Below are 16432 nucleotides of genomic sequence, written 5' to 3' on the forward strand. Positions count from 1 at the left end.
TGTGCCTCTGCCTCTCTCTCTCTCTATGCCTCTCATGAATAAATAAAAATAAAATCTTAAAAAAAACCTTAACAGGTGTTTATGGACCCCGGTCAGAATGAAGATGACCCAGTAACACAAGCAGGAGCCTTACTCAGAACAGCAGCAAACCTCCATCACCACGACTAACAGTTCCTGAACATTTACAGGTGCCAGAGAAAGGTGCTGATGCCTTCTTGTGGGTTCTCGGCCCTTGAGGTACATTTCATTATTATTATCCGCATTTTACGGGGGAGGAATTGGATGCTTCTTAAAGTCAGCTAAGTGCTGGGGCTCAGCCCTGACCCCAGACCATGTGCTCACTGTGAACCAGGCTGGCTAGACAATCCTACTGGATTGCAAGTGGCTTCCCATCTCTGCCGTATGTACTCTGAAGGCATGAGAGGTTTAACTCTGGAAAAACGAGTTCAGTGCTGTGCTGGGTTCTGAGCGGGTGGGGGGCCTCGCGGAGATGGGCAGGCATGACTTTTCTGGATGTCTGGCTTTGAAGGCCCACTGGGCCCTTGCTTCACCTCTGTCACCCTGAAATCCTAGAACCAATAGCGCACAACACAAATGACTCATTGTCCCTGTGCCTCCGACAACAGCACGCCTCCTGAGAAGACAAAGCACGTTTGATGAGAGAAAGCTGCCACCAGAGACCACAGCCTGGCTGAACAGAGTGGGCGCTTCCCACTTGTTCAATGTCACTTCAAATATTGTTTGAGGGTAAGAGGTAATGACAGCATGAGTCCATTAACTCCCATGATCCCGCGCTGGTCACACAGGGATGACAAGGACGCGGCTGAAGGCGGGGCCCCAACTCCCATTCTTTTCTTTTTCTTTCTTTCTTTTTTTCTTTTTTAAAGATATTATTTAGGGCAGCCCCGGTGGCTCAGTGGTTTAGCGCCGCCTTCAGCCTGGGGCCTGATCCTGGAGACCCAGGATCGAGTCAACTTAGGGTTCCCTGCAGGGAGCCTGCTTCTCCCTCTGCCTGCGTCTCTGCCTCTCTCTCTCTGTCTCTCATTAATAGGTAAATAAAATCTTAAAAAAAAAAGATTTTATTTATTTATGAGAAAGACAGAGAGAGCATGAGCCAGGGGGAGGGGCAGAGGCAGAGGGACAAGCAGGCTCCCCGCTGAGCTGGAAGGCCCAAGGTGGCTCACCTCCCAGGACCCCGGGATCATGACCCAAGCGAGCGGAAGGCAGACGCTCAACCAACTGAGTCACCCAGGCACCGCTCCCACTCTTTTCTTGCCACACTTTTTCCCTGAAGGTGCCCTGGTGCTTTGCCAGCTCCATCCTGCCGCCACCCAGAGGAAGGGACCCTGGTACAACCATACGAGGGGAGGGCTCCCTGCCCCTGTGGGAGACATGCCTCCTCTCAGCCTTGCATGGCACCTGCCACCAGAGGACTTCCACATAGGAGCTGCCTCCACACCCCGGGGGGCTCAGGTGGACACCAACTTTCCTCCTCTCCCCCTTCTTATCAGAGCCCTATGAGAAAGCAAGAATGTGGGAGAGGTGATTGTTCCCACTGCACGGGGACTGGGGAGGCAGGGCTGGGTGAGCGCAGCATGATGGGGCCGCTCTGTCCCCCTGGGCTGCCACCTCGGCCACTTGCCTGGCTGTGTCATCCCCTCAGGAGAGGGTCTGGTCATCCCCTGCCAGGTCTACTGACTTCTGCTTCCCTGGACCCAGTTACTCCAGAGATAACTGATCATGGGGGGGCTCCAGACCGCTACCTCATGACACTGGGTACCCGCCATCTCTGATTAGATACCCAACATGGCTGGATGGAGCTGCCAGCTTGGGAAGAAGTCATCCCGTGAACCCGGATGTTGGATGGATGTAGCAACCATCTGAGGTAATTATACTGGAGTTTCAGGGTGGTGTGGTTGGGGCTACAAGAAGCTTGGTAAGCTCTCCCTCGGGGCTTCGTGGAATCCTGTGGCCCTGGACAGGCTTGTCCGCCTTGAGGAAGTGAGGAAAACACGGGAAGCTTCCATCTCCAGTGTTTCCCTAGTCTCAGGTCTGGGCCTGGGGAGCTCTGCTGGGACGTATCCTTTTGAGCTTGCGTTGTCGGTGAAGCGTGACTTCTTGGAGATGACCAGGTCAGAGGATTTGTTTCACTGAGCTGCAAAGGCCACTCCCCCCTGGGGCCCCTTCAGGGGTGCTCCCAATGCCAGGGCGTGTCTGGGAGGTCAGCGTGGCAGACCGGGAGTGGGGACAGGCCAGCCTCCAGGGATGGTGGGGGTTGGATGGAAGAGGAGCAATGTAGGCTGGTCCTCGGGAGGTGGGACTCCATCCACCTCTGGGAGGCTGGTGGTGACCGAGCTGGATGCAGGCAGCCACCCTCCAGGGCCTTGCAAGAAGAAGGGTCCTCTACCCAATTCAAGGGGCCACCCATTTACAACAGAACATAGCTTCCTGCATACAGAGTGCAAACACCAGGCTTTAACCTGGAAAGAGCAGGTCAGCCCCCGGAATTCCCACAATTCATTGACCTGATACATTTTTATTGAGCACCTACTGCACACAGAATTGTGAACATATTTGTGACTGTGTTCACAAGCACTGTCCTGTTCTCATCAGCTTCTAACAAGGGAACCTCAGCCACCCCAAGGCTAAGACCCCCGGGACTGCCCCAGGGAAGGGTTGGGTCAAATGAAGAAGGGAGCAAGTGCAGGATGGGAGCAGAACACCCTGTTCTTCGCTTGCTCAGCATCCGTTCTCTGTTCTATTAGCAGCGCCCTCAATTTCCTTTGGGAGATACATTAAAATCTTCGAAGCAACTGCTGTTTATCACTACAAGTGATTCTGAGGGATCTAACCCATTGATGGTAAGTGTTACACACAGAAGAGGAATCTAGTTGGGATATAACCAGAAAGGCGCTGGGCTTAGAGTCCAGAGACCCGGGTTTGAATCCTACCTCTTCCATTTACTAAGAGAGCTATCGGCATGTTTTCTTTAGTCCTCTGGTTAGCAGGTTGAGTTTAACATACTTCAGGGCGTAGTAAGACCATCATCCGTCTGCAGACCCTCATCTAGGACCACTCTCTGGTTCATATCCTAGGCCGTGTCTGTATCAAGACCTGCATCCCCTGGGTAACCTCCATTTCCATGTGCCACCATCTGCTGGCCACATCCTATTTTTTTTTTTTTTTAAGATTCTATGTCTTTATTTCAGAGAGGGCAAGGAAGAGAACACAAAGAGAGAGGGAGAAGCAAACTCCCTGCTGAGCAGGGAGCCCAATGTGGGACTCAATCCCAGGACCTCTGGATCATGACCTGAGCCGAAGGCAGACACTCAAATGAGCCACCCAGGTGCCCTGACCGCATCCTATTTTTTCAACCTACTCTCTCTGGAACAACCAGCAATGGCTCCTAAAACGCACCCATCCTACCACTTTTCCAGGGCTCGTCACACCTCCTGCACTTGGCCCTCACTTCCTCTTTGCCCCACCCAGATTGCATGGGCCAGCATGGCAACCACTCCCTTGCCTACAGCTCGGCTCCCTTGGCCCTCTCTAGCTTCCTCAGATTTGCCAGGCAAATCCCCAATCTTGGCCAGACCATGCTCTCTCTCTCAAGCCCTGGGGTGAGGGATTCCCCTCTTCTCAAATCCCAGTACCTCCTCCTGTTCCCCCACTCTTCACTATGAGCTGGTGACATGGCTTCCTGTTTCTCTGGGAAACCAGACGCTCCCATCATTTCACCTGTACACTCCACCTTCGTCAGAGGGACTGTCCTTGCTCCGGTGCAATGCCGACCCTCCACCTGTGCACTTGACCCCACACCCCTTCAGGCCTCAAGAACTCACTCCCATTGTTCCTTCTCTCTGTGTCATCAGTTTCCTCTCTCTCCTGGATTATTCCTATCAGCAGACACAGATGGTCTAAAAGCTCCCAGCCTTAAAAAAAAAAAAAAAAAAGAAATCTTCCCCGGATCCCACACCTTTCTCCAGAGTCTGCCCCATTCTCTGTTCCTTTTACAGCAAAATTCCTTGATGGAGTTGCCCTCTGCTCCCATGCTTGTGCATCGCTCATATGTCACACATCGTGCCCCGTTGGGCATTTGTCCCCACCACACCATGAGACTGCTCTTGCCAGGGATGCCAGTGACCTCCACGTGGCCAATTTCAAAGTCAATTCTCAGTCCATAGCTTAGCTGACCTATCAGCATCGCCAGAGTTCCCCAAGCTCCTGCTCCTGAAATGCTTTCTTCTCTGGCCTCCCAGACACCTCTCCGGGTGTGTCAGCCTCCTTCCAGGCCACTCCTAGCCTCCTTTCCTGCTTCTCCTCCCCTCCCTGACCTCTGTGCCTGGCAAGCTCCAAGGCTCAGCCCTCTTCTCTTTCCACACTTCCCTTTGGGGAATCTCATCTAGATGACTGGCTTTAAAAATCGCCCATTTTTGGGGCGCCTGGGTGGCTCTATCGGTTAGGCGTCTGCCTTCGGCTCAGGTTGTGATCCCAGTGTGTGATCCCTGGGATCAAGTCCCGGGTTGGGCTTCCTCCTCAGTGGGGAGCCTGCTTCTCCCTCTGCCTCTGCTGCTCCCCCTGTTCATTATCTGTCTCTCTCTCTCTCTTTCACATAAATAAATAAAATCTTTTAAAAAAATCATCCACATTTTGCTGATTCTCAAATGTCTATGTCTAGCTCTTACTTTGCTGCATGCAGGCTGAGGGGGACACCCGGATGTCCCACAGGCATCTCACAACTAACATATCCACAACTGAGGTCCTGATCGCCCTGCAAACTCTGCCCCTTCCAGAGTCTTCTCGTATCAGTCAATGACAACTCCATCCTACTGGCTGCTTGCTCAAAACTTTGGGGGTGATTCTTGGTCCCTTTTCTTGTTTTTGCAAACCCCCACATCCAGTCAGAAAATCATGTTGGTTTTACCTTCAGAATATGTCTGGAGCCTGAGCACTTGTCTCTATCTCTACCTGACTATCCTGGTGTCACTTTCCCTCTCTCCTGGATGACAGCAATGGCCTCCCAGCTGGCCTCCCTGCTTCTACTCTGGTCTCCTCTAGTCCATCCTTCACACCGAGTGAAAGAAGGTCAGCCCCTCTTACCGAAGGAGGGAAGAATAGGCCCCCCCCGCTCCTGGCCCCGTGAACTCTTCCCATAGGCCCCTCACACTGCCCCTCTCACTCTCCCCACTGGCTGCACTCCCTCCAGCTGGCCTCTTCTCTGTTGCTTGAATGAACCAGCTGTGCTCCTGCCTCTTGGTCTTTTCTCTGGCTGTTCCTTCTTTCTGGAATGCTCTTACCCCAGATACTGGTGTGATTGCTATCTTACTCTGAGTCAAGTCTCAGCTCACACATTTCCTCTTCTGTGAGTCCCTTTTTTTTTTTTTTTTTAACTATCTGATGTAAAGTAGCGGTCACCTCTACAACTCCTTATCACAGGAAGCTATTATACTTTTCACAGCACTCATCATTATCTGAACTAATCTTATTTATTTCTTTGCTTGTGTATTGTCTGCCTTCCCAACCAGAATGAGAGCTGTACGGTGGTGGGAACTCTGTCCTCAGTGCTAGCACTGAGCTTACCACATGGCTTCCACGGCTGCCATGGAAGGTCGTAAAGGTTGTTTACTGCACTAGAGCTCCTGGCTGATGGGGCAGGTGCAGACATCCAGCCTGTTCTCTGCTCTCCCCGCGCTGGGGGCATCCAGCAGGTTGCTTTCTGCTGTTTTGCAGTGCATGCTGTATGGGCTGGTTGTGGGCCTTCAATAAATATTCATTAAATAAATGACTGACTGATGGATGTGCAGACCATTACTTGCTTTCTTCTGTGAGTCTTCATCCAAATTACCTTCTCGGGGCCTTATTTTCATCATCTGTTAAAGGGATAATTAACATCTATCTCAGAGTTATGAGGTTTAAATGAAATAGTTCATTAAAAAATCTGGCACAAATATGATTAGAATTGTACGAAATATCCAGAACAGTCAAATGCACGGAGACAGAAAGTAGATTAGTGGTAGCTGGAGGCTGGAGGGATGAGGAAATGAGGAATGACTACTTAATGGGTTGGGGTACCCTTCTGGTGTGATGCGAGTGTTCTAGACTAGTTAGAGAGCTGTTTGCACAAGGTTCGGAATGTACTACATGCCGCTGGACTGTGCCCTGAAAACGGCTAATTTTTTTTTGTGAATCGGATTATGTTATACGAATACCGTAATTAAAAAAGAACCAGCACAGGGCCTGGGACTGGTAGGTTCCAGGTGGGGACTGGTAGGTGTTCAATGAATAGCTTCTGAATCCTGTGATGTCCTTGATTCAAAAATCAAAGCGAGACCCCAGGGCAGCCCCAGTGGCTCAGCGGTTTAGCGCCGTCTTCAGCCCGGGGTGTGATCCTGAAGTCCTCGGATCAAGTCTCACGTCGGGCTCCCTGCATGGAGCCTGCTTCCCCTCTGCCTGTGTCTCTGCCTCTCTCTCTGTGTCTCTCATGAATAAATTTAAAAAATCTTAAAAAATAAAAAAAAGAGTCACTGGAGCTGGGGCCTGAGTGATGAGTTGGCCTGGGAGGAATCAAGCAGGTGGGAGATGGACATGTGGGAGAAGGGGCTGGAGGGAAGGGCTGGGCTCAGAGCCCGGGAGAGGAGAGCACGGTGGGTCCTAGGAATAGAGAATATTCTGGTGCGGCTGGAGCAGTGTGCCAGGTGGGTGCCAGACCAGGCAGGAGAGTTGGGAGGGGGCCATCAGCAGGAGTCCCAGGTATTCCAGGTCCTTGGTTCTGTGGGCCCCACTTCCAAGCCCCGCAGCAGCTCTTGCCCTGGCTGTGCCCTGTGGCTCCCCGTGAAGGCTTGTGCTTCGTGGCTTAGCTCCTAACACGTCTTCCTTTAAGCATTTACTGAGCCTGCCCTGCATCAGGTGCTGGGAACTCTGATGTCAAAACCCGGCCCCTGTGAAAAAGCTCCTGCGGAAGGTGGGGCTTGGGGGGTGGGGTGGGGTGTGTGTGTGTGTGTGTGTGTGTGTGAGGAGTGGGGGTGGGGGGGTGGGAGAGGTCGGGGGGGAGGGCTAGTCTGGGAGGACCTAATGCCCCGGGGAAGGTGACTCTAGAGCTGGGTCTTAAAGGCCAGGAGGCACCAGGCCTGGAGCTGAGGAGTAAGGCGACAGGTTCAGAGCTCAGCTCTGTGGGCTCCCAGGATCCTTGCGACCAGATGAAGCCTAGAAGCCTCTATCCAGGTAGACGCTCAGGGCTCAGGCACACAGCAGACCTCAAGGGCACAGGTAAGCTCCCCCAATGACCTCCACCCCACCCCCCGACCCCCAGCGTAGGCTCGCACACATTTTTGCAGGCAGTTCAGCGTGTCCTTGGCCAGGCGGCTTTGCTGCCAGGGAGGAGCTCCCCACCCCCCTTCTCTGGACTTTGCACCTGTCACGAGAAACTCACTGGCACATCAGGGCTGGGAGCCCGAGCACACGCCTGCTGAAGTGCCTGCCCGCCCCTTCTAGGGCCCGCTGCACCCCTCTCAGATCCCAGCACCGCCCCCCGCGCCCCCTCCCACGCCACTGGCTTCCCACCCTCCGCCCTGGGGGTGGGGGTGGGACCTGCGCCCAGAGGGTCCCCGCCACAGCTCGGGAAGGAGTGTACTCCCGAGCCCTCCCGCTTGGAGGCGTTGCCGGCCGCCCCGCCCTCCGCCCGCACCTGCGGGTTCGGCCCCGCCCGCCGGCGGCGTCCCCAGGTGAGTCAGTGGCCCGCCCACCTGTCCAGGTCCTGCCCGCTCCAGCCGGAAGCGTCCTCCCTGGACTGTGCACAGTTCCTACAGGTGGGGAGCAGAGGGGGAGACAGGGGGGCCTGAGAGGGGGATCCCGCAGATCCCTGAGGGCTCCTGGGAGCTTTGAAAGGAGCCACAAATCAGGGGTGTATGTCTGGGAGATCAGAGGGTGTGTGTTTGTGGATGGAAGAGACAGATGTGACCTGTGGGGGTAGGGTGACGGCCTGTGGAGGTGTGTGTGTCCTTGAGAAGAATTCACAGGGAGAGGGCAGGAAGGAAGGAAGTAGGAGTAAAATCTTAGAGAGGTCAGTATGAATACAATTCATTTCCATTGATCAAAATCTTATTTTCTGAGGATCCAGTGCCTAGTGTGGGGCCCAGAGTAGGCCCCCAGTGAGTGATGAGTGACGGAGCTCTCCTTTCTTTTTTTTTTTTTTTTTTTTCGGAGCTCTCCTTTCTAACGCTCCCCTCTTCACTCTCCAGCTGTCCCCTACTCTGACCCGCAGCGAGCCCCTGAGCGCCCGGCTCTCTGCCAGCACCGGGGGACACATTAATCAGCCTGGTCCTTGGCCCCAGGCAGCTGCCCAGTTAGTCACTGGCTGATTCTGATGGGCAGTTGACTGGGTAGGCCAGGGAAGGGGTCATGGAAGGGGGGTGGTCCTGGGACAACCTCACAAGCAGGTATGGTCTGATTTGGCCATCAGGGATGGGGAACTCAAAGTACAGAGGAGGGGGTGGGTGGCAAACAAGAGGGTGGGTGATGGGGTGTGTGTGTGTGTGTGCATGTGAGTGCATGTGTGTGTGTGTGTGTGTGTGTGTGTGGAGCGTGGGGGAGGGGACTGTGGACAAGAGGACGAGTGGGTCAGAGGACATGTGCTGGGTTGTGAGGCCTTGAAGAATATGCTGAGGAATCTCTGTGCAGCCCAGAGGGCCTGGGGAGCTCTGAAGAATTTTTAAGAGTGGGGGAGTGATGGGGTCAGATGGGGGCGTTAGGCCCATCACCATGAGGAATGGATGGAAAGTGGGAAAAGACAGGGTTAGGAGGTCATGCAAGACCTCGAGGTACAAGATGAAGGTAGCTTGGATGGGGACAGTGGCAGTGGGGTGCAGAGGAGGGTCAGAGCCATTCTAGAGATATTTAGTTCCAGGAAGAACTGATGGGGCTTGGTGACAGGTTGGAGGGGAGGAAGGAGGGTTTCATTAAGACATCTGTATCAAAGAATGTGGGAGGTACTCCCCTAAATGAGATGCTTCTCTCCTAGGTGCTTTTCTAGCCTGGATGCTCCTCCCCAGGTACTCCTCTGATTCAGGTGCTCCACCTGCAGATAATCTCCAGGCCTAGCTGCTCCTCTAACAGGTACTTCCCTAACCTAGGTGCTCTTCCTCTAGTTACTCCTCAGATTCAGGTGTTGCTCCCCCAGACATTCCTCTGATTCAGGCGCTCCCCCATATGTATTCTCAAGCCTAGATGATCTTCCTCCAGATACTCCCTTAATTCAGGTGCTCCTCCTCTAGCTCCGCCCTAGCCCTAGTAGTTCTTATCCAGATGATTTCCTGATCCAGGTGATCCACAGTTGGCTCCTCCCTGAAGACTGCCTCCCTCTTGAGGGCAGACAGAGGTCAATGGACAAGGGATGTGTCTGAGGAGCTGCGGGTCAAGGTGGGGAAGCAGGAGCTCCTGACTGAGGAGGAGTGGGGCCCCTGCCCACCTAGGGACTGGTGCTGTCCTCCACATGTGGTCTCTACTTTGGTTCATTAGCTTGAAGCAATTGCTATTGCCTAACCCCTGAGGCCAGAACTGCCTCTGCCCCACGTCCCAGCCTCTGCTCACAAAGCAGACTGGGTCTGGGCCCTGGTATCAGAGACCTGGGTTCAAGTCCTGGGGCTTTGGCTGAATTAGTTCACTGTTCTGGGCCTCAGGGTCCTCATCTACAGAGAGGGGATAATGTTTATCCCCACATCACAGGGTGCCATGAGCACATGCCTGGTGCCTGAATCACACATGGTGCTTAGTAAGTTCCAGTGTTGATGTTTTTCAGGAGCTTGCAGAGCTGGATCCTATAGCATTCCCTTACAAATAGCCAATTTCCAGGTACTCAGCTTATTTCCCTTTTGTGCATGACTGGTTCTGGTCAATTGTTCCGTGCCCTAACGTGGCCGTGAGTCTGCCCTTTAATGTGCTCCTGCGGCCTCCCGGACACCCACGTGCATGTGTATGTTCTAGGACTCTGAGCTCCAGGGCTGCCTGGCATCTAGGGGTTTCCTTGGAGCCCCAGCTCTTCTGGCAGAAGCCGAGGCTCACCGGCGTCTTCAGGCCTCTCGATGAGTGAGCTGAACCAAAGTGAGTGAGTGGGAAGGAGGCCGAGGAGGCGGTTGCGGGGAGGACCCTGTCCCCGCTGGACCTTTTGGTTTCCCCAGGGAACCCATCTGGGGCCCCCAACCCTAATGCTGTCCCTTTCTCCGCAGCCACTGTGGGGCCCTCAGCATCAGCCGTGTCCCCTGCACTGGCCACCGGGGCCCGGGCATGGCCTGTGTTGGTCGGGGTTGTGCTGGGCGCTGTGGTCCTCTCCCTCCTCATAGCGCTTGCTGCCAAATGCTACCTCTGCCGCAAATATCATACCAGCTACCAGCACCACCAGCTGCCCAGGATAGGGAAGGCAGCCTTCCCGGACGTGGGCGAAGAGGATGATGATGGCTTCATCGAGGACAATTACATTCAGCCTGGGGCTGGTGGGCTGGAGACAGAGGGGAACAGGGACAACTTTTCCTTCTGAGCCCTGATTTTGGACACCCCCTTCCCTCCCCATACCTGACAAGTTTAGGGTGGAGGATACCACGTGGAGGCCACAAGCCTCGGGGCCAGAGGTGTCTGGGGCTTAAGGGCTAACCAGGGGTAGAGCGATCCTCCCTTCCCTGACACTAGCACTACGGTGATAAACCTTCTCTTGCTCCATCACCCTCAATGGCTCCCTGCAGTTCTCAGGACAACTACCAAGGGCCTGGCTGGAGAAATAGGGCCTCTGTCAGCCTCTTGGTTCCCTTAGTTGCCTTTCTCAACTTCACTCCCTAGAAAACTCGTTATTTGTTACTCCTTTTCTCCTGCAAGGTGTTTTCCCATGCACTTCTTGCTTACCCTGTCTCCCTGGCTTACACTGCCCTTCTGTTCTCTCAAATCGTCCATGACAGAGGGCACTTGGGCAGCTCAGTCGGTTGTGCAGCTGGCTCAGGTCATGATCTCAGGGTCCTGGGGTGGAGTCCACATCAGGTTCTCCCACCGGGGATTCTCTCTCTCTCTGCCCCATCCCCAGCTTGCTCACACATATGTGTGTGCGCGTGCAAGGTCTCTCTCTCTCTCTCTCTCTCTCTCCCCCCCTCAAATAAATAATCTTTAAAAAAAATCCTCTATGACAGTGATGAAATCCCTGGCCAACAGACCCCCTATGACCCGCCTACCTGCCAGCATTTCAGATGTACCAAGATGATGACATTTTAGTAGGTAAAATCCAGTGTGCCAAGTATCTTGTTGAAATTTTTTCAATAAAGTGAGTGATTGAAATGGTTATATTACATTTTTCACAGGTACTAATTAAACCTATTTTTGTCTTAAATGAAAGTAAAAAGGAGTCACTAATTTTTATTTTCCTGAATTGGGACTCGTGCTTAAAAGTGTCCCTTGTCGCTGGAAAAGACACTGCTCACGCAGCCCCTCCTCCGGAGACTTGCTCCCCCTCCCCGCCAACACGCACTGTGAGTTCCTCTGCCTTTCTCTGGCCCCGTTGATTTTAATCTGTATTAGAGTTTGCATGTCCCCCTTGCTGTGCGGGTCCCCACGGCTAGACTGTGAACTCCCTGAAGCCACAGGCCGTGTCTAGTTTTGTGTCCTCATTCTTGTGCATGGCAGATGCTAAATAAATAATTGTCAAGCTTGTACTGCAGACTGAGGAGTGAGTAGATGAAAGGTGAGGGAATGAGTCGAATGTAGGAGACTTTATCAAGCTGATGAGGAGGAGAAGGACAGGCTCATCCTTGCTGGGGAGATTGGGGCAAGGGAGGCAGTTTTGTCCTGTTCTGTGTGTGTGTGTGTATGTGTGTGTGTGTGTGTGTGTGTGATTCAACAATTCCATACGTTACTCAGTGCTCATCATGACAAGTGTACTTTTTTTTTTTAAAGATGTTATTTATTTATTCATGAGAGACACAGAGAGGCAGAGACACAGGCAGAGGGAGAAGCAGGCTCCATGCAGGGAGCCCGACCTGGGCCTCCATCCCAGGACCGTGGGGTCACGCCCTGAGCCAAAGGCAGAGACTCAACCGCTGGAACCATCCCATGACAGGTGTACTCTTAATCCTCATCCTCCATTTCCCCGCATCCTCCTCCCTGGTAACCATCAGCTTGTTCTCTGTAGTTAAGAGTAGGTTTCTTCGTTTCCCCTTTCCCCCCTTTGTTCATTTGTTTCTTAAATTCCATGTATGAGTGAAATCATATGCTACTTATCTTTCTCAGACTGACTTATTTTGCTTAGCATTATACTCTCTAGATCCATCCTTGTCATTGCAAATGACAAGATTTCATTCTTTTTTTATGGCTGAGTGATATTCCATTATATACATATGGTATGTATGCATATGTACCCCTTCTTTATCCACTCATCTATCAGTGGACACTTGGGCTGACTCCGTAATTTGGCTGTTGTAAATAATGCTGCAATGAACATAGGGGTGCGTGTATCCTTTTGAATTCTTTGGGTAAAAATACTCAGTAGTGTGAATGCTGGCTCATACGCTAGTTCTATTTTTAATTATTTTTCAGAAACCTCCACACTTTTCCACAGAGGCTGCACCAGGTTGCATTCCCACCACTAGTGCACGAGGGTTTCCCTTTCTCCACATCCTCTGTATCCTCTTGTGTTGTTGACTTTACCCATTCTGACAGGTGGGAGGTGATAGCTCATGGCCTTTTGATTTACATTTCCCTGATGATGACTGATGTTGAGCATCTTTACATGTGTCTCTTGGTATGTCTTCTTTGGAGAAATGTCTTTTCCTGTCTTCTGTAAAATTAAAAGACAACCCACTGAGTGGAAGAAGAGGTGTGCAAATGACATATCCAATAAAGGGTTAGCATCCAAAATATATAAAGAAGTTATATAACGAGATACCAAAAAAAACCCAAATAATCCAACCAAGGGAGGCAGATTAAAGAAGGGAGAAATTTAAGCTTTTTTTGGTCTCAAACAATGGGAAGAGAATTAAAGGGACAACGGACTCAGGAAGGCAGGAAGCAGAGGGCTCCAGCAGCTTGAGGACAGGAACAGTATCTCTCATGCTCTGTCACCTGTGGGCATTCATGAGACTCCATGCCTGGGACTCCCGAGTTCTTGGTTCCAAGTTTCAAGTACTCGGCGGTGGGGAGGGGGGGAGAATGTCAGAATGTCAGCAGCCCAATTTGGGTCAAGTACCTACCCAGCTATGAATGGGGGCAGCCTCCTGCTGTGCGCATGTGACTTCGGTGCCTGCCTGTTTGTTCAGGTCATTCCCAGACAAGAGGGAGTCCTCAGGAGCCGGGTGGCCACCCCACATGTGGCCACTGGCTGCAGTGCTAGCCTTTGAGGAAAGAGCAAGCCGAGAAGAAAGGGGAGGGCAGGACTGATACAGGAAGGAGGTTGAGAGAAAGGCAGGGATCGAGGGGTGCCCCGGGCAGTGATGAAGCTGGAGGGAGGGTCAGATCAGCGAGGGCTTTGGTGCCAAGGCAGCTTGCACTTCAATATGAGAGCAGCTGGGGCTTGTCTGTGGACTTTTTGGGCCAGGGAGTGATGTAATCGTGATAGAAAAGTCACTCTGGATGCTGTGCCAATGGGTTGGAGGGGAGAGCCCCAGAGAGAGGTGATAAGACTTGCCTAGGGTGTGGCAGGGAACAGAGATTCCAGAGACAGGAGGGAGGTGGCATTGGCAGGCTTCCTGCTGTCAGAAGTGGGGAGTAGGAAGGAGGCACCGAAGTGGCCCTGGTATCTGGTTGGGTGGCTGGGTGCACTGACGAGGGGCTGGCTGTGGGTGGCCGTGGAGTCCATGCCTGATGTGGGGTTTCCAGGGGCAGAGGCTGGCTTCTGCTCATCTTGAAGCGGAAGCTTGCCAAGCCTCCCTCCTCCTCATTCACTCTGGGCTGGAGATTTAGATGTGTCTGCATCCCAGGATTCAGGTCAGAAGATCCGGTGAGGGGGCACCTGGGTGGCTCAGTCAGTTAAGCGGCCGACTCTTGATGTCAGCTCAGGTCATGATCTTGGAATTGTGAGATTGAGCCCCCTGTCCAGCTCCACACTCAGCCCGAAGTCCGCTTGAGATTCTTTCCCCCTCCCCTTTCCTCTCCCTCTGCTCCTCTCCTTGTATGGCTAAATGTGTGCACACACATGTGTGCTCTCCCTCTCTCTCTCTCATGAGTGAATGAATGAATGAACGAATAAATAAATAAATAAATACTACATACATACATACATAAAATCCTTAAAAAAAAGATCCAGTAAGGACAGCAAAGGACTTGAATCAGAATCTCTGATCCTGTAAAACATGGTAACAGTAACAACATCAACAATTATGACACTGAAGCTCTAGCACTTCTTTATGACAGCCCCGCTGGGTGGGCACCCCCATAGACTGAGAAGTTGAGGCTCCCACAAGTTAACTGCAACTTGCCCACTTCACTCAGCAACCGCACCACAATCTCACCCCAAAGTACCGATCGTTGGTCTTGGTAGCTGGACTTGCTCCCAGCCGGCCTGGGCTGGCACTCCCCTCCCCCGAGGGAGCGGGAGCTGAGACGTTTCAGGGTGCAAGCTGCAGGTTTGGGAGGGTGGGCTGTGAGGGTACAAGTGGCATGCCCCAATCAAGTCCCGGAGGCTGACTTCCACAGCTATGTGCAGGGAGCTACAGGTCCTGGGGAACACTCCAGAAGGCAGCCCCCCATCCGCGTGCAGAAAGCTGAGTGCCAGGGAGCATGTATTACACCCGAGAAAGCCCCTCTAGAAACCTGAGTGTCCCTAGAAGGGGTGACGTCTCATGTGGGATGTAGCTGGATGTGATGTAAGAACCATCCAGAAGTTGCTGGAACATGTTCTTCCAGTATCTGAGGGTCCAGGTGACATGGCCAAGGACCTGAAATGTGACTATGGAGCACTGGGGGCACATTGGCAAGTGCCTCTCTCTACCTCCTCTTGCTGCCCAGGGAGACCTCTGTCTAGGCCCAGACCACCCCACTGTCTCTCCCTCAGCCCCTTCTTTGCTTTGTACCCAACACCGCCTTGCATTTTGGGGTCAGTTGTTGGTCAGGGCCTCCCTCAATTCCTGCTCCAACTTACCCGTGCCCACATTCTTGCTTCTCCCCTGTCCATGTGGCATCGTAAGCCCTGGCCCCCGTCACGTGCCCTGGAGCCACCCTCCCTGCCTGTCCACTCAGGGCCTTTAAGAACAGCCTCTTCTGGGGATCCCTGGGTGGCGCAGTGGTTTGGCGCCTGCCTTTGGCCCAGGGCGCGATCCTGGAGACCTGGGATCGAATCCCACATCAGGCTCCCAGTGCATGGAGCCTGCTTCTCCCTCTGCCTGTGTCTCTGCCTCTCTCTCTCTCTCTCTCTCTCTCTGTGACTATCATAAATAAATAAAAAAAAAAAAAAAAAAAAAAGAACAGCCTCTTCTCTGCCTCCCGTCTTAAGCCTCTCGTTCCCTCAACATTCTCTCAACCCATCACACTTCTCTCATCTTAAAGAGCTCCTCGGTCACAAGGACATGTTGATCGCACCCTCTGAACGTTCATCAGATCTGTCGTGTTTTACTCCGTCCCAACAGCCACCTCTTGGGGCCACCATTGCCTCAAGCCGGAGATGGCATTCATCAACCGACACCTTCCCCCGTCCCTAGTCTTGCCCCTTCTAATTAATTCTCTACGCTGCAGGCAGAATGACCGTTCTAAAGCACAATTCTGACCAGTCCATTCCTTAAAACCCTCCACCAGCTTCCTCTTCACCTTAAGAAACGGGACCACCTGCTCTGAAGCCTCTGAGCCCAGGACTGGCCCAGGGCTCCTCCCTGGCTGCCCCCTTGCCTCTTGCCAGTGAATGTTCCAGTTCTGGCCACACGAATCCACTGTGTTTCCTGGAAGGACCCAAGTTCTCTCATCTCTGGACCCTCCCTTCTTTCTGGGATACTCCTTCTTCTCCACCTCCCTAGCTTGGCCGCTGCTTCTCATCCCCCAGGGGCCTGCAGAAATGGCACCTCTGGGACTGACTGGACATTTCTTCTGATTCTTTTCTCTGATGACCAATTCCTGGCTCTGCACTGTGGCCAGCCTCGGTCTCCAATCCTATTCTGGCCAGAGTACTCCCCTAATTAAAAGCTTTCCATGTTTCTCATTGTCCTGAGGACAAAGTCCAAATTCCTTGGCTGGGCTGACAGGGCCATTCCACAAAGGGGAAGGAAGGGAGAGCTATTTGGCAGGAGCAAGGGGAAGGCTTCCCACCACGGGGCTCTTCCCACCACGGGGCTCTCACTTTCTCGTGGTAGGGAGGCCAAGCCCCCTGCAGAGGGTGGTGTTCTGGGGGTGACGCTGGGGTGTGAAAGGTCGTGGAGAGAACTTGGGAGCCGCTGTGGAAGCAGGAGCCCACCAGGGAGGAACAGTGTAAGCGATGAGTAGC

At 53.0% G+C, this 16432-nt stretch overlaps 1 protein-coding gene across 12 annotated transcripts; it reads left to right on the forward strand.

The window, feature by feature from the left end:
• Positions 1-7127: 7127 nt before the first annotated feature.
• C15H1orf210 (chromosome 15 C1orf210 homolog) lies at positions 7128-11374 on the forward strand. 12 transcript variants are annotated; one of them, XM_038557589.1, is made up of 6 exons: positions 7128-7266; positions 9017-9111; positions 9318-9414; positions 9794-9846; positions 9979-10095; positions 10221-11374. In XM_038557589.1, the coding sequence occupies exons 5-6, from the start codon at positions 10077-10079 to the stop codon at positions 10526-10528; spliced, it is 327 nt and encodes a 108-aa protein (XP_038413517.1). In that variant the 5' UTR covers positions 7128-7266; positions 9017-9111; positions 9318-9414; positions 9794-9846; positions 9979-10076; the 3' UTR covers positions 10529-11374. The 12 variants fall into 12 exon arrangements, with proteins under 12 accessions (XP_038413517.1, XP_038413519.1, XP_038413510.1 ...); XM_038557590.1 differs by lacking the exon at positions 7128-7266 and adding an exon at positions 7567-7721; XM_038557585.1 differs by lacking the exon at positions 7128-7266 and adding an exon at positions 7671-7805.
• The last annotated feature ends 5058 nt before the right edge of the window (positions 11375-16432 follow it).

This window comes from Canis lupus, chromosome 15 (genome assembly GCF_011100685.1).
Source record: "Canis lupus familiaris isolate Mischka breed German Shepherd chromosome 15, alternate assembly UU_Cfam_GSD_1.0, whole genome shotgun sequence".
Taxonomy (NCBI): domain Eukaryota; kingdom Metazoa; phylum Chordata; class Mammalia; order Carnivora; family Canidae; genus Canis; species Canis lupus.